The sequence below is a fragment of the Artemia sp. Qi Xiang Cuo genome, chromosome 3 (genome assembly GCF_049724085.1).
Source record: "Artemia sp. Qi Xiang Cuo chromosome 3, ASM4972408v1, whole genome shotgun sequence".
NCBI lineage: Eukaryota > Metazoa > Arthropoda > Branchiopoda > Anostraca > Artemiidae > Artemia > Artemia sp. Qi Xiang Cuo.
The window spans coordinates 59775503-59793283 of NC_142796.1; the positions used below are offsets into that span (position 1 = coordinate 59775503).

Sequence of the window (17781 nt, forward strand, 5' to 3'; positions counted from 1 at the left end):
AAGTTCTAAGTCTGCCACAAGATAGGTTAGCAAAAGCAGCTTATCTGGAGATGCTACGGTCGAAACGTAAAAGATCGTGGCCGTATCAAATAAAAACTGTTTTAGATGGAGTAGGATTATCTTATATTTGGAATGAGGGGCTAGGACCCTCAGATCAGGATGAGCCGTTTTTGGCTAAGATTATAGAAAGAATAAAAGACCAGGAAGTCTAAATACGGACCCTGGCAGTTAAAGCATCTGAGACATTGAAGTTTTATTCCCAACAACGTTGCCACCCCTTTTAAAATTTTACTAGATCTTGTAAAAAGCACATCAACCTCGTAAATCTAGTAAAATGGGGGTCAGATCCAGTAAAATCGAACAAATCTAGTAAATATTTGCCAAAATCTAGTAAATTTTTTTGCCCTCTCATCCGAAAGTATTTTGTTGGGAAAGCGTACCGGGGGTGGTTGACTGTTGTCTCACTCTTCCTATGACATTTATTCTGTGGTCCCAAAACACGACAAACTGCTCAAGTCCTTTGGCGTGAAATTCAACACTTTTGAAATCTGTTTTTTGAATCAAGATCTGGGCTTATCAGATCTGAATTTTTCATATTATAATTACAGTAGTTAGGCGAGTAGTGAGAAGTAACAATTTTATGTTTATGATAACAACTTTTCTCTCAGAACAAGCAAGTATTTCTTAACAGTAACAAATTTTTCTAATAGCACCAACTTTTCCGTCAAAGATAACTCGTTTATTATACGCCACTCACTCTATGTGTAAAACTCGAGTACAAACCGGTTTCATCATTACTTAAAAACAAATTGGGCTACATATTTACACATTAGGGGGATGGATAAAGTATAGCGGGCCTGCATGTAAAATGTGTTAGGTACAATTCTTCTGTATATTATGAACTAAGAATTGTTTTCTGACTTCACACTGTCCAAATACTTTACCCGCCTCCCTTTATGTGCAAATATATAGCCTAAATTATATATTTCTCATCTATTTTGTCACATGTTTTTGTCTTGCCTCGTGCTAAGCTGAAAGAAACTAACGAAGAAACCAGTTTGTTCTCGAGTTTTACAAAGCGTAAACTTGAGTGAGTGGCGTAAAATACACAAGTACCAAAATTACTTCCCCCTACGGAAAGTGAAAAAAAAACTAAAATAAAATTCTCAAATTTGGAAAGCCTCATTTTCCAGGGGGGGGAGATATTTTCCGTGGGTGGGGGGGGGGTATTTTCCATGGGGGTAAACGCCGGACACCGTTACTGTCATCCCTGGAAGAATGTTCATGGGACCTTTCGACTATTTTGGAAAAGTTAATATTCAGAAATTTTGATCTCCAATGCCAAAGATGGGGCCAGTGGGGGCAAGAAAAGTCACAGAAGGGAGGTTCATCACTTTTTACCCTTAAAAGTACTAGAACATTCCAGGCTGGAAGAAATTGTTTGGACATAATGAATAACTGGGAACACATTTCCTACATATTTGAAAGGAAATAAGCCGAATGGCCAACAGAAATCATATTAAGATGTCGCACAAGCAGAAAAAAAAATGCGCACTAGCTAATTTTTAGTTTTGTTTTCATTTTGATGACAAAAAATATTTACTAGCTTTCTCACGCAAATGCGCGTGTCACGGCGAAAGCCGTGACACACCCACTTTTTTGGCAACATCTAGTAAAACGGAAGCCAATCTAGTAAATTTTTTCGGCCAAAACTAGTAAATCCCAAATGGTCGGAGTGACAACGCTGATTCCCAAGTAAAAGATATATTTGGATTTGAATATTATTTTAAACTAGGAGTACCGGCGGAGACATTAAGGACTTGGTTTCGGATCTGAGAAAATTGCCTGCCACTAAACAATAGAAAAAGAGTATTTGGAAGAAAAACGTGGCCCCAGATACAGATGCGGATTACTCTTGCCCCAGATGTAACCTAGGTATTGATGATGTGGCCCATTTTCTCGCCGAGTGCCAGCAACTTTCTCTTTTAAGGGGAAAGTATTTTGAGAGTGGTAACTTGAAGTTCCCGGGGATCCTGCAGACGACTGTAAAAAGGATAATCAGCAGTTATGTAAATACGTAAATAAAGCGTTGACATCAATGAGTGAAACTTAATATTTAAGTTATTTTTCTTGTGGGGTGTATTTAAGAATACTGTGCTGTATGGCTTATTTTTTTTACTTGTAATAAATTTATTACTATTATTATTATTATGAATGACATCACATTCATACGCACTTAAAGAGCAGAAAATATACATGATAGTATTGCAATGACATTATGTATTGTGCAAAAGGTGTTTTATACGACAATAATAATAATAATAATAATTTTTTTTAATCCACATCATTTACAAAAATGATAATTGTGGAGTATAAAGGAAAAAGTAGGTAATACACTACATACATGAGTACATAAAACTTAAAAACTTCGCAAGAGCAGACTAACCAAAGAAAAGAAAAACGTTCAAGATACAAAAAAAACTACAGCAAACGAGTAAAGCCACCGTGGGCTGGCAGATACTTATACGTAGACTGAGGTAGTTTGCTGGCAAGTTCCATAAGCCTTGACCCAATATCCGGAAGACCGTAAACAAAACATATGAGATTCCGATTTCTATAGCATGGAGGTAGATACAATAGAAAGCGGGAAAACTGGAAATAATATGAATGAAGTGATCTGATGTCTTATTGGTGAAGAATAGGGTAAATTCCAGATAGAAACAAAACCGAATGATTTGTAAAAACCGAATATAATTTAGCAAGAGAATTTCTATTGTATCTACCTCGATCTGCAACAATTTTAGAATAGCTTAACTGAATTTTCTTCTTGGAATCAGCGACGACAAGCTTTCGGAAAGATGTTAGTGTTTTACTAACATTGATACCCAGCCACCGGAAAGAAGGAACCGACGGGACAGAAAAAGATCCGCAAACTAGAGGGGTCATATTATTACTGTTAAATGAGAGATATTCATACTTTGAAAGATTAAGAGAAAGTCCAATGGTATGAAGTTTAGATGCTATTGTTGATACAGACTGGGAAAGCCCCTTTTTAGTCCTGCTGATCAAAAGGATATCAACTGCATAAGCAAGATAAGAGATGTTGACGGAATTACGAATGCAAGTGGATGGGATAGAAGAAAGAACAGATGATACGCAAAATTTAAAAATAGATGATGACCGGACGGCACGTTGTCAGAACCCACGCTGCACTTGAATTTAGCTTCCGGAAACATTCGTGTCTGTTTTAATCCGCAAAAAAAACCTTGAATACCAATACCCATGAAGAAAGGTTGCCAAAGTTTTAAAACCGTGACTAAAAGGGGAATAAATAGCTTGAGAATGGGTAACGGTGTCAAAGGCTTTCGAAAGATACAAGGCGCTCCAATATAACTCCAATCCATTTTTAGTCGGCTCAGTCTGAAAATTCGCTCAGACTAGGTGTCTTTGCTGGTAACCTGCTCCAGCTGGAAACCCGATCTATTTTTCGTCAAGGTTTGCGGTCGAATTAGCAGAAGGGAGGAAAAGACGCACTAAAATTTGGCTTGTAGTGCAAAAAACCATAATGGGCCTGTTAGATGGACACTCAATCGGAAATTTACCTTTTTTCAAAATTGAGGTAATTCTTCCGCACAAAAAAACTTTCAGGCACAGACGAGGTACATAAACACATTTGGAAAAGAAGTTTTAGATGTTGGGCAACAGCTGGACAATCAACCTTTTGGTGTTTGGCACTTATGCCATCGCCATCATTAGAACTTGACTTGAGCTTCTTTATAGCTAGTACCACCGAAGATAAATGAACTGGGAGGATCTGGTTCTGGGGGAGTTAGGTAGGAAGCGCAGAGTTAAGAAGCTTCATAAATGTAACATAAACGAGATGGTTTACGGTGTTAAAAATCTGATTATAATAATTGCACCAAGCAGCAGGGCTAATTGGGTTACTCGTTGAAGAAGAATCATCAATTTTATCAGAATTTACTAGCTTTTTTCAATCTAAATTACTTTTCAGGAACTTGCAAAGTTTGGATTCTGCAGATCGTAAATGCTTTTTATACTCTAACTTAGTTTTCTGTTTAAGCTCAAATACTATGGCGTTAAGAGGCCGTCCGCAAGATACCCATATACGCAGCCAAAATTTGGCTTTATTTTTCACTGTTTTTAGACCTGGGTCTCACGACCATTAAGGCTTCCGCGTATTAAATTTTACACGTTCCTCGGGAATGGCCATTCTTTAGGCTTCCTTCATCCATGATATAATATCAAAATAATCTTGGTTAAAAAAATTCTTATCATTTACAAATTTAGATCCAACCTGAAGTAGCTGAGAAGGGACTTTTATAGTAGACAAAAGAGCTGTCAGAGTAGAAATGTAGAGCGTCCAATTAGCCTTATTCCAATTTCACCTGGTAAACCATCTACGATTTACGTGTAAAATATCTGGTGACAGAGAGATATCAAACGAAAAGGATATTGGTAGGTGGTCTTTATCACTTTCTGTTTCGTGAACAGAAACAATTGAAACCGATAAATTTGGAGAACAAAGAACGTGGTCTATATTAGTATGGCTCCCAGAATGATGGATATATGATAATGAACAATTCTTATCCAGTAGCTTAAACTCGGACAAAGACTGGAAAACAATATCCGATCGGTGGTTTGAATTTAATAAATCAGCTTTAAAATCCCCAGCAACAACAAATTGGTAACCAAAAGATGATGCAGAATCTGCCACTTTTTTCAAAACACTACAAGTCTTGGCAAACTTATTCAGTGACTGAACAGACTTATGATCATAAGGAAAATATACATTAATAAATACTAGATCGGCAATTCATACGGCCAATATGTTTTCTTCACTGTGGAACAGCATTGGCGTTGTAGATGAAAAAGAACTACGTTTCAAAATACAGGCGAGGCCTCCGGAAGGTCTACCAAATGTAGACCGTGCAGCATTCACAAACGCAATGTCATTCCCAATCCGTTCCATCAGATTATTATTAGCTGATGATAAAAGATGCTCTGGAAGACAGATGATATCATGTTTGTACAAAAGTTTGTTAATGATGTACTCTATCCTATGTGTTCTGTTTATAATGTACAATATAACCCAGAACTGTTGCAACATCATTTTTTCACACCAGGCACAATACGTGATTTGAGCACTGGACACAATAGACTATACGAAGTGTGTGACCCGCCGCACTTCGCGCAATAAGGGATGTTGGTACAGGACGCACCTTTCGAAGAAGAGTGATTGCCTGCACAGCGAGCACATTTTTCCACTTGACTGTTGCATTTGTTTAAAACGTGATCAGGAGAACTGCATTTAAAGCAACAACGCGGTACACTTATAAAGTCATAAACGCTGAAAATTTTGTATCCGAATTTTACACCATTTTTATCGTTCACTTTTACCAAACTAGCCTGAAAAAACCAGCTTGATAGCTTGAGACGACCCAAATCGACTTGCGTCCTCGACTCCAGGGTACATTTTAAATTCACCAGCATTAAATGACAGCGGAATTCCTCTTACTATATTCCGAGGTACCGCTTCTGCAGAACCTTCGTGCCAGCACCTGAAACAACCGACTTCACAGACTCACAGAAGTCAAAAGCTACATATTTCTCAATATTCACAAAAAGTTTATCTCTCAAAGGCCGAACACTAGCAATCGAATCATGACCACTTACTTGGTCGATAAGTCCTTACGGTTTGTCGGATCACTAATTGACGGTGGCAATTTAGAGACAACAATAGTAGAGTGGCTATCGGCTGGTTTCGAGGGACTGCCTCCAGACTGTGGTAGTGGCAGGAAAAGGTTGGAATATGCCTCGAACTGGTTGGAAATTTTCTTTAACTGGGCATCCAGCTCATTCACTCTCGAAAAAAGAGTAGAATAAGCTGTGGCTGGTATCGATGGCACTTCATTGGGGCTTAGAATAACAAATACTGGGATTTTGAAATCATTTGTATTACCATTCTTGACATACTCCAAATTATTACCTAGATGGATCTGTGACGCTTTTGATGCAGTCTACTTTTCAAATAAACCTCCTGGATATACCTTGAACCTAACCCATTTCTACGCCTTCACAATATCCTTGACATCAAAAAATTCCGCGCCAAACTTCAATAACACCTCATCATGCACTCCATTTTGACCATTTTGATGAACAAAATTCAGCGCTAGATAATATTATAATTTTTCTTCATCCCCTCTGGATATGATAAACTGGTATAGTGCGCTTTCAACACGTCTTGCTCATTCAAATGGTAGACGAATATTGAACTAGTTAGGGGGAAATCAGAGGTGAAAAAATAATTGATGTGCTCGGAGTGCGGCGGTTAGAATAGGGCCTTCCCAAAAAGACAAGGGAGGCGTCAGCCCCCTTTCACCTTAACCCCGCAGTTTAAGGGAAGCTCTCCCAGCAGGTGCAACGGCACTTGCGACGGAGAACAGTTCTTTCCTGCTTGCCTAATTAGGGTTACTAAATGTCTTATAAAACCACTTACGTCTTAATTAAATGAGCAAAGGATATCCAATAAAATTCTATAATCACTGGGTCACTGAATTCATTGATAAACGTAGGAGAGGATTACATGTCACCAATCCCAAGCCAATTCAATGTTTTGCAATATCTTACTGTCTAACAATTTCACTTTTGCAAACCAATCGAATTCGAAGTTGAATCCAATTTGTGTCCTCACAGTTCAAAAGCTAATTCAATACAATGTTTTTCATTATCATAAATAGGCTTAGGGTTCCTTCGGGCGAATCCACATAAAATTTTGAATAGCAAAATTAAATATTACGAGGAAGCATCTGGATTTTAGAAATGCTTAGATGGGGCATGGCCCAAAATCAGTCTGGAACCACTGAACTAGAGGAATGATACGTTTATTTTTTAGAAACTAAAATACAATTTTTTCGACTTCTAAGCAAAACTAGGGAAAATTCCGCATTGACGGCTTTTTGATGGCCCTCGCTAATCTTCGGTGGTAGCCTGGGTCTTTGACCCAATCCAGTAGTCCTTGTTTAAGCTCTGCGAAAGACTCGACGCATTTTCCCTTTTGTGTCACCTGATTTGTAGCATCACGTAATAAAATATCATTTTACATCGGCCTTTTGTAGAAAAAGGTAGGGGTTGTAAGTTTTCTGAGCTTTTTGGCAAAGGTCATTCCAGTGGTGTACTTTTTGTTTTAATGCATTGCCATCCCGGAGGGGTTTTAGGCTTTTTTTCAGAATTCCTATAAATTTGTTTTTCAAATAGCATTTTACCACTAATACTAATAAAAATAATAGTTACCATTCCTGAATCAGCTGCAAATGGCAATATTTTCTCAATAGAATTTTGTTTGTGTTTTTTAAACGCGTTTATACATTTTTTATTGCTATGCGGTTTCTTTACTAGGTTGCACCTATCGCTGCAAGCATGAAGTAAATAGTTTTATCTTTGTCTGTATTTTCAGCATAAACTTTAATTACGATATGGAATTTGTGAAAAGATTACTGTAATCACATGATGCTCCATTAAATATATTTTTCTTATATTTTTTAATTTTTAGTTTGTAGGATAGAAAGGCAGTCTTGCATTCATAGTTTTTTTCACGTTTTGCTAAATATTTCTGCCTGTAGATTTTGTATCGAAAGTAATAGATCCTGCAACGTCAAAACTATTTACTTTTGCTGGCAAGGCTTGGTGGAAATTCTGTCATGAGGAAGACAAAGCTACCATTTGTAAAGGGGTAAGTAAAAAAGATCTAAACGGGAAAAAACAGACAAAGTTGAACATTCTCCACGCACAAGCCAGGGTTTTTCCAACACTGTCATCTCATGGGCATGCAATTAGACTTTTACACAAATTATACACGGGAAAGTACACACAGAAAGGAAAACAGGGATAATTGTAAATTTTTGACTTACTCCCAGAATTGCTCAACTGAAGAAACATTAAAAAAATGGGTTTCGTTAGGAACTTGAGCTTCATCTAACGTTGTCAAGTAACATGTCGATTGGTCATTCCACCAGCCACCTGAAATAACGCTGATCTTAAAATAGTGCAGTTAATATTCTATATAGGACAATAGAAATATCGCGAGCAGAATATGTTTTCTTGAAAAGCTAAATTTATGAAATTTTGTGATTTTAATTGGAACTGATTCAAATATACAATATTAAGATATTTTAGGGAGCGTAGTTGTAATTACTATTCTTTTTGTGGTTCATCCGCCTTCTCCCTTTATTAATATTAGGAGGTGGCATCAAAATAACAATTTTTTTTGGGATGAAATTTAGGATTTTGCCGAAAATTAAAATCGACTGACGGGACATGCTTGACTATTGTCAGATGTCTATGTCTTTATTAGAGTGAGGCCACTCCCTCCTTATGTATTCTTAAGCAATTCTTGAATTTGCTTAGATTAGCCCAGTAATTAAATTTGGAGCGTAATATTTCATCTTTAATTATTTATTTATTTTATATGCAAGTTCAAATATTTTGTTGTGATTTAATTATTTTTAGTGAGCAACTTACCACGTTCTTACTTGCTTGTTCTGTTAAACTATGATGATCCAGTACTTCCTCTTACCCCAATGTTTATCGATAACTAAGTCCAACCTGATAAACTTGAACAAGTAGTTGCCAGAAGATGGTGTAAGATGTGCATACCTAGTACGTAAGAGTAAGGCCCACTTTTTATTAGGCTATTTACGAATTCAACGTAAAATCAATCACTATTCGGAAAACACGTTTTGTTAAACTGTGTTGAGAAAAGTGATTTTTTTATGATTTCTTTTGTTAATTAGATATTCGTGGTTTCCGTAGAACAGCCTTCTGCAAAATTCACCTAGGAACTCCTTTACTATTATTCTTAACTGAACTTCCTTAGAGCCATGACGCCAATTCGTTTTAATATCGTTTGACATCGCATGGTTTTAATTGTAAGTTATTTTTTATTTTAATATTTAAATCTTAAATTGTCTTTAATTTCGTTTAATAGCTCATTATATAATTTAAATGCAAATATATTAAGTTTTTTTTTATAGTTTCATTGGTTTTGTGCATATTTTTATTTGTATTATACTTAAGTAGCAATGGCATTTAATTAATGAAAGCATCAATATGTCTGTAAGGTACGGGCCCTAAGCAAGAATTATACGCAGCTTTCCAAAATGTATCATATTCATCAACCTGGCCTGAGGTCCGCACTTTCCGTGAAGCCCGCGGAAGTTACACCCTTACCAATTTCTAGGAACAAGTTGGAACCAGCAAACTAGGAAAAATAAAAATTAATAGAAGGACAATGTGCTACTCTTGTGAACAAATGACACAAGGACAAATGACAAATTTGACAAACGACAAATGAACAAATTTTTGCGCTTGGTGACTCTGAGTCAAGGTTGTTCCGACATCGCGAATGCAGTCAGGTTTTCGTATAAGGGGCATTAAAAAAGAAAGAAAAGAAAAACTTACTACATGTGTCCCATGGTAGGTCTGGTATTGCTACAAAAGATTGTATGAAGTACCACAATGTCCAAGAAATAATGACACAGTAATACATGTTGATATATGACACCATTAGGGTTGAGGCAAATCCAACACCTATAAAATAAAATAATTAGAGGGAGCCACAGGAACTTATAAAGGGGGCTGAATCCCGGCTTTGGCTAGAATTGTGACCTTTATTCTTCTCTTTCCCCCAGAGAAAAGTATAAATGTAAGTACAAACTGCAAGAAATTAAACCATACTCAAGCCAACGAGGATACTGACACCATATCAGTCAACACATTAGTATAAATGCAAATAAAATCAGTACTGCCAGTAGATCCCTCACAGTATTTTTACGGGGCGAGAATGTCAGAAATAGGCTGCAAAAAATTAGTAAAATATTTGTAATTACTTTTTAATATGATTTTGTAGACCTACTGACAGACTTTTAAGAACATATGGTTCTTTTAAGAATTAAATAAAAAAAAAGTTTTTTTCAGACGAAAGCACGGAATTACATTAAAGCTTTGTACGAATAAAATTATTCCGTATGTGAGGGGGACTGCCCCCTATTCAACCCTCGCCCTGCACTTTAAAGTTCGACTTTTTGTCCTAATTCCTTAAGAATATCCGCTTGAACCCAAGGGCCATTGAATTGGAATACAAATTAAATTTCAAAATAGTTAATATAAAAATAGTTACTTTTTGCTGTGGTTCCTAGTCTCTATTCACTTTTCAAATAATGCCCAGGCTAATCCAAGATATGACGGGGGCTACTACCCTCATAAACTACCCACTGCTTGTTGTAAAATTGTTTATATCAACACTTGTAAATCAATTGGTAGCGTCCTAGATTGGGAGCGTTTGTCTGGTGATTAACGAAATTTTATTAACATAATTTTTCTGGCCCAATTAAAGGTCAACAAAAAAGTTCCTGGCATCTTTTGCCTCCCTGCTTCTGTGAAAATACCTGACAACACTCGAAGATATCCATCAACATTTTCACTTTGTGCGCCGGTAAGTATAAATAGAAGGGGGGTACCAGCGCGACGCGAACCACGTGGTTTATGGTTTTGTCAGTGAGAATTTGAAAAACAGGAATTTTGTCACATTTATGTCTGTTTTCATGGATGGTTATGTGTGTTGGTCGATTTATTTGATGTTTTTCATGGATGGTTATGTATGATTTATGGTTTTTGTCCGTGAGAATTTAAATAACAGGAAATTTATAACAATTATGGCTGTTTTTATGGTTTTTGTCCGTGAGAATGAAAAAACAGGAACTTTCTCACATTTATGGATGTCAACAGCAATTTATGTTCATGTTTTATGTCTGTTCGTTGTCAGTGAGAATGTACATGCTCGACGCGAATGTTATGAGATTGTTTGGCTAACATAACCTGAGAAATTGATTTACATAATCGGTGGGGAAATTATTGATTCACGAAGGGGGAATTAAGAAACATTATGGTTTCTTTGATTGTTTGGCTAACCTAACCTGAGAACTTGATTTACATACTCGGTGGTGTAATTATTGATTCACGAAGGGGGAATTAACAAACATTATGGTTTATTTGATCTTTAGGCGAACCTAACCTGAGAACTTGATTTACATAATCGGTGGGGAAGTTATTGATTCATGAAGGGGGAATTAAGAAACATTATGGCTTTCTTTATTCTTAGGTCTGAGGGATAAACGTTCTTTAGGTCAGAGAGAAAAATTAATATTCTATTTTTAAATAGGGCTTCATTGATCTTTACTGTCAGGAGTTAGAAATGACATCACTTGTTATCTTGGAATTATAAGGGAGGGTAAAGAGATAGAAATTCTATTTTTAAATACGGCTTCACTGAGCTTTAAGTCGGAGAGATAAATTAATATTCTAACGAAACCTTAATAGTGTAGCTAGGAAAATTTATGAGATGAAGAGATTAACTTAGGAAAGGGTTTCCTAGAAATTTGAAATGTGAATGCACAGAGATGCCAAAAACAAAAGGAACACGCTGAGATTACTTTTAGGGGATTATTTGGCTGAAACGGTTTTAGACATTTTAGGGAATTATTTCGGCGAAACAGTTAGAGACATTTTAAAAGATGATTTTAGAAGAGGTTTTAGAAGAGGTTTTGAGTGTGGTCGTTATAGTAAACAAGTTCTATTTGAACAGTGTCGTGAGGTCCTCTACCCCAACCCCAAAGGGCCCCAATCCCCCTACCCCGATCCAAAGGGTTCCAATCCCCATACCCCAATCCAGAAGGAACCCCCCGCCCCCAAAGGTTACCAGGGCGCCCCCCCGGCCCCCCAGACCCCCAAAGGCCCTCCCCGGGCCCCGTCTTTCGTTGATGTATGTTGTCTGAAACCTATGATTTGGGGTGTATGGGTTGCTATTTTTGACTTTTCTGAGTTGGATTTCTTAGTCTTTCATAGGTATGTGTTGTCTGAAACCTATGATTTGGGGTGTATGGGTTGCTACTTTTGACTTTTCTGAGTTGGATTTCTTAGCCTTTCATAGGTGTGAGTTGTCAGAAAATTATGATTTGGGATGTGTAGTTTGCTATTTGGACTTTTCAGAGCTAGGATTCTTAGTCTCTCATAGGTGTTTGTTGTCTGAAAATTATGATTTGGGATTTGTAGTTTGCTTTTTAGACTTTTCAGAGCTAGGATTCTTAGTCCCTGATAGGTTTTTGTTGTCTGAAACCTATAGTTTGTGATGAATAGTTTGCTATTTCAAGCTTTTCTGAGATATGGTTTCTTAGTATTCCATAGGTGTGTGTTGTCTGAAACTTATGATTTGAGGTATGCAATTTGCTATATCCGACTTTTCATAACCAGATTTCTTAGTCTTTCGTAGGTATGTGGTGTCTGAAACCTATGATTTGGGATGTGTGGGTTGCTATTTTTTTACCTTTCTGAGCTGGATTTCATAGCCTTTCGTAGGTGTGTGTTGACTGAAACCTATGATTTGGGAATGAGTGGTTTGCTATTTTTGACTTTTCTGAGCTAGATTCCATAGCAGTTCATAGGTGTATTCTTTCAGAACATTAAGATTTGGGAGGTGTAGTTTGCATTTTGGACTTTTCAGAGGTTGGATTCTTAGTCCTCATAGGGGTTTGTTGTCTGAAACTTCTAGTTTGGGATGAGTAGTTGGATATTTCAAGCTTTTCTGAACTAAGGTTTCTTAGTATTTCGTAGGTAAAGTTTCCACGTCAGTTTTAAGTTCACCAAGACATAAAAAATTTAAAGTTCAGTTCTAATTTTTGCATAGAAGATAGGAAAAGTTATACCATGATTGTGATTATTTTCTATGAAGATAGAAAGTTTCACTTTAATTCTAAATTTTCTTAAATTCAGTTCCGACTTTTCTCAAAGAGATGAAAAAATTTAAAGTTCAATTTAAAATTTTCACAACGAAGTCAAGGAATGTTCAAGTTCTCTTCTGAATTTTCTCAATGAAAAATAAATTAGTCATTGATTATTTCTATTTTGCCAAATAATATAACAAATTTCCACTTTACTACAGATCTGTCTCGAAAAGATGAAAAATTTTAAAATGCTGTTCCAAATTTTTCACAGAAGATACAAAGTTCAAGTTCTCTTCAGAATTTTACCAAAGGAAACAATTCAATTCTAATTTCTCCAGAGAAAACAAAAATCTTCCTCTTCAGTTCTTTATTTCACAAAGACATAAGTAAATTTAGAGTTCAATTCTAAATTTTTCAGTGGAAGATAGAAAAAGTAATACCATACTTGTGAAAATTTTCAAGGAAGATAAAAAGTTCTAGTTCAATTTTAAATTTTCTCAACGAAGTGAAGAAAAGTTCAAGTTCCTTACTGAATTTTACCAAAGAACACAATTCAATTCTAATTTATCCAGAGAAAATAAAAATCTTCCACTTAAGTTCTTTATTTCACAAAGACATAAAGAAATTTAAAATTCATTTCTAAATTTTTCAGTGGAAGATAGAAAAAGTAATACCATACGTGTGAATATTTTCCCTGAAGATAAAAAGTTCTAGTTCAATTTAAAATTTTCTCAACGAAGTGAAGAAGAATTCAAGTTCTCTTCTGAATTCTACCAAAGAACACAATTCAATTCTAATTTCACCAGAGAAAATAAAAATATTCCACTTCAGTTCTTTATTTCACAAAGACATAAAGAAATTTAAAGTTCCATTCTAAATTATTCGGTGGAATATATAAAAAGTAATACCATACTTGTGAATATTTTAAACGAAGATAAAAAGTTATAGGTAAATTTAAAATTTTCTCAACTAAGTGAAGAAAATTTCAAGTTCTCTACTGAATTTTACCAAAGAACACAATTCAATTCTAATTTCTCCAGAGAAAACAAAATCTTCCACTTAAGTTCTTTATTTTACAAAGACATAAAGAAATTTAGAGTTCAATTCTAAATTTTTCGATGGAAGATAGGAAAAGCAATACCATACTTGTGAAAATTTTCCCAGAAGATAAAAAGTTCTAGTTCAATTCAAAATTTTCTCAACGAAGTGAAGAAGAATTCAAGTTCTCTTCTGAATTTTACCAAAGAACACAATTCAATTCTAATTTCACCAGAGAAGATAAAAATCTTCCACTTAAGTTCTTTATTTCACAATGACATAAAGAAATTTAAAGTTCAATTCTAAATTTTTCGGTGGAAGATAGAAAAAGTAATACCATACTTGTGAATATTTTCTCGAAGAGATGAAAAATTTATAATACTGTTACAAATTTTTCACAGAAGATAAAAAAGATCAAGTTCTCTTCGGAATTTAACCAAAGAACATAATTCAATTCTAATTTCTCCAGAGAAAACAAAAATCTTACACTTCAGTTCTTTAATTCACAATTACATAAAGAAATTTAGAGTTCAATTCTAAATTTTTCGGTGGAAGATAGAAAAATTAATACCAAACTTGTTAATATTTTCCCAGAAGATAAAAAGTTCTAGTTCAATTATTAATTTTCTCAAAGAAGTGAAGAAAAATTCAAGTACTCTTCTGAATTTTACCAAAGAACACAATTCAATTCTAATTTCCCCAGAGAAAATCAAAATCTTCCACTTAAGTTCTTTATTTCACAAAGACATAAAGAAATTTAAAGTTCAATTCTAAATTTTTCGGTGGAAACAAGAAAAAGTAATACCATACTTTTGAATATTTTCCCGGAAGATAAAAAGTTCTAGTTCAATTTAAAAATTTTTCAAAGAAGTGAAGAAAAATTCAAGTTCTCTTCTGAATTTTACCAGAGAATACAATTCAATTCTAATTTCATCAGAGAAAATAAAAATCTTCCACTTCAGTTCTATATTTCACAAAGACATAAAGAAATTTAAAGTTCAATTCTAAGTTTTTCGGTTGAAGATGGAAAAAGTAATACCATACCTGTGAATATTTTCTCGAAGAGATGAAAAATTTAAAATACTGTTCCAAATTTTTCACAGAAGATAAAAAAGTTCATGTTCTCTTCGGAATTTTACCAAAGAACACAATTCAATTCTAATTACTCCAGAGAAAATAGAAATCTTCCACTTAAGTTCTTTATTTCACAAAGACATAAAGAAATTTAAAGTTCAATTCTAAATTTTTCGGTGGAAGATAGAAAAAGTAATACTATACTTGTGAATATTTTCCCGGAAGATAAAAAGTTCTAGTTCAATTTACAATTTTCTCAACGAAGTGAAGAACAGTTTAAGTTCTCTTCTGAATTTTACTAAAGAACACAATTCAATTCTATTTTCACCAGAGAAATTAAAAATCTTCCACTTCAGTTCATTATTTCACAAGGACATAAAGAAATTTCAAATTCAATTCTAAATTTTTCGGTGGAAGATGGAAAAAGTAATACCATACTTGTGAATATTTTCACGGAAGATAAAAAGTTCTAGTTCAATTTTAAATTTTCTCAACTAAGTGAAGAAAAGTTCAAGTTCCCTACTGAATTTTACCAAAGAACACAATTCAATTCTAATTTAGCCAGAGAAAATAAAAATCTTCCACTTAAGTTCTTTATTTCACAAAGACATAAAGAAATTTAAAGTTCATTTCTAAATTTTTCAGTGGAAAATAGAAAAAGTAATACCATACTTGTGAATATTTTCCCGGAAGATAAAAAGTTCTGGTTCAATTTAAAATTTTCTCAACGAAGTGAAGAAGAATTCAAGTTCTCTTCTGAATTCTACCAAAGAACACAATTCAATTCTAATTTCACCAGAGAAAATAAAAATCTTTCGCTTCAGTTCTTTATTTCAAAAAGACATAAAGAAATTTAAAGTTCAATTCTAAATTTTTCGGTGGAAGATAGAAAAAGTAATACCATACTTGTGAATATTTTCAACGAAGATAAAAAGTTCTAGTTCAATTTAAAATTTTCTCAACGAAGTGAAGAAAATTTCAAGTTCTATACTGAATTTTACCAAAGAACACAATTCAATTCTAATTTCTCTAGAGAAAACAAAAATCTTCCACTTAAGTTCTTTATTTTACAAAGACATAAAGAAATTTAGAGTTCAATTCTAAATTTTTCGATGGAAGATAGAAAAAGTAATACCATACTTGTGAAAATTTTCCCAGAAGATAAAAAGTTCTAGTTCAATTCAAAATTTTCTCAACGAAGTGAAGAAGAATTCAAGTTCTCTTCTGAATTTTACCAAAGAACACAATTCAATTCTAAGTTCACCAGAGAAAATAAAAATCTTCCACTTAAGTTCTTTATTTCACAAAGACATAAAGAAATTTAAAGTTCAATTCTAAATTTTTCTGTGGAAGATAGAAAAAGTAATACCATACTTGTGAATATTTTCTCGAAGAGATGAAAAATTTAAAATACTGTTCCAAATTTTTCACAGAAGATAAAAAAGTTCAAGTTCCCTTCGGAATTTAACCAAAGAACATAATTCAATTCTAATTTCTCCAGAGAAAACAAAAATCTTACACTTCAGTTCTTTATTTCACAAAGACATAAAGAAATTTAGAGTTCAATTCTAAATTTTTCGGTGGAAGATAGAAAAAGTAATACCATACTTGTGAATATTTTCCCGGAAGATAAAAAGTTCTAGTTCAATTTTAAATTTTCTCAAAAAAGTGAAGAAAAATTCAAGTTCTCTTCTGAATTTTACCAAAGAACACAATTCAATTCTAATTTCCCCAGAGAAAATCAAAATCTTCCACTTAAGTTCTTTATTTCACAAAGACATAAAGAAATTTAAAGTTCAATTCTAAATTTTTCGGTGGAAACAAGAAAAAGTAATACCATACTTGTGAATATTTTCACGGAAGATAAAAAGTTCTAGTTCAATTTAAAATTTTCGCAACGAAGTGAAGAAAAATTCAAGTTCTCTTCTGAATTTTACCAGAGAATACAATTCAATTCTAATTTCACCAGAGAAGATAAAAATCTTCCACTTCAGTTCTATATTTCACAAAGACATAAAGAAATTTAAAGTTCAATTCTAAATTTTTCGGTTGAAGATATAAAAAGTAATACCATACCTGTGAATATTTTCTCGAAGAGATTAAAAATTTAAAATACTGTTCCAAATTTTTCACAGAAGATAAAAAAGTTCATGTTCTCTTCGGAATTTTACCAAAGAACACAATTCAATTCTAATTACCACAGAGAAAATAGAAATCTTCCACTTAAGTTCCTTATTTCACAAAGACATAAAGAAATTTAAAGTTCAATTCTAAATTTTTCGGTGGAAGATAGAAAAAGTAATACTATACTTGTGAATATTTTCCCGGAAGATAAAAAGTTCTAGTTCAATTTCCAATTTTCTCAACGAAGTGAAGAACAGTTCAAGTTCTCTTCTGAATTTTACTAAAGAACACAATTCAATTCTAATTTCACCAGAGAAATTAAAAATCTTCCACTTCAGTTCATTATTTCACAATGACATAAAGAAGTTTCAAGTTCAATTTTAAATTTTTCGGTGGAAGATGGAAAAAGTAATACCGTACTTGTGAATATTTTCATGGAAGATAAAAAGTTCTAGTTCAATTTTAAATTTTCTCAACGAAGTGAAGAAAAGTTCAAGTTTTCTACTGAATTTTACCAAAGAACACAATTCAATTCTAATTTATCCAGAGAAAATAAAAATCTTCCACTTAAGTTCTTTATTTCATAAATACATAAAGAAATTTAAAGTTCATTTCTAAATTTTTCAGTGGAAGATCGAAAAAGTAAAACCATACTTGTGAATATTTCCCCGGAAGATAAAAAGTTCTACTTCAATTTAAAATTTTCTCAACGAAGTGAAGAAAAATTTAATTTATCTCCTGAAATTTACCA

The 17781-nt window shown here is 33.9% G+C and overlaps 2 protein-coding genes across 4 annotated transcripts in view; both read right to left on the reverse strand.

The window, feature by feature from the left end:
• Positions 1 to 17781, reverse strand: part of LOC148954351 (gamma-interferon-inducible lysosomal thiol reductase-like protein) — a 248632-nt gene that overhangs the window by 52673 nt on the left and 178178 nt on the right. The gene's annotated exons all lie outside the window — the stretch shown is intronic.
• The window catches only part of LOC148954352 (sodium- and chloride-dependent betaine transporter-like), a 73750-nt gene that overhangs the window by 9501 nt on the left and 46468 nt on the right, over positions 1 to 17781 (reverse strand). For both annotated transcript variants that reach the window (XM_089086293.1, XM_089086294.1), the window contains exons 3-4: positions 9478 to 9606; positions 7929 to 8037 (exon numbers count right to left, since the gene is read on the reverse strand). In XM_089086293.1, coding sequence (XP_088942419.1) covers positions 7929 to 8037; positions 9478 to 9606 — 238 coding nt within the window. The remainder of the gene's footprint in view (positions 1 to 7928; positions 8038 to 9477; positions 9607 to 17781) is intronic.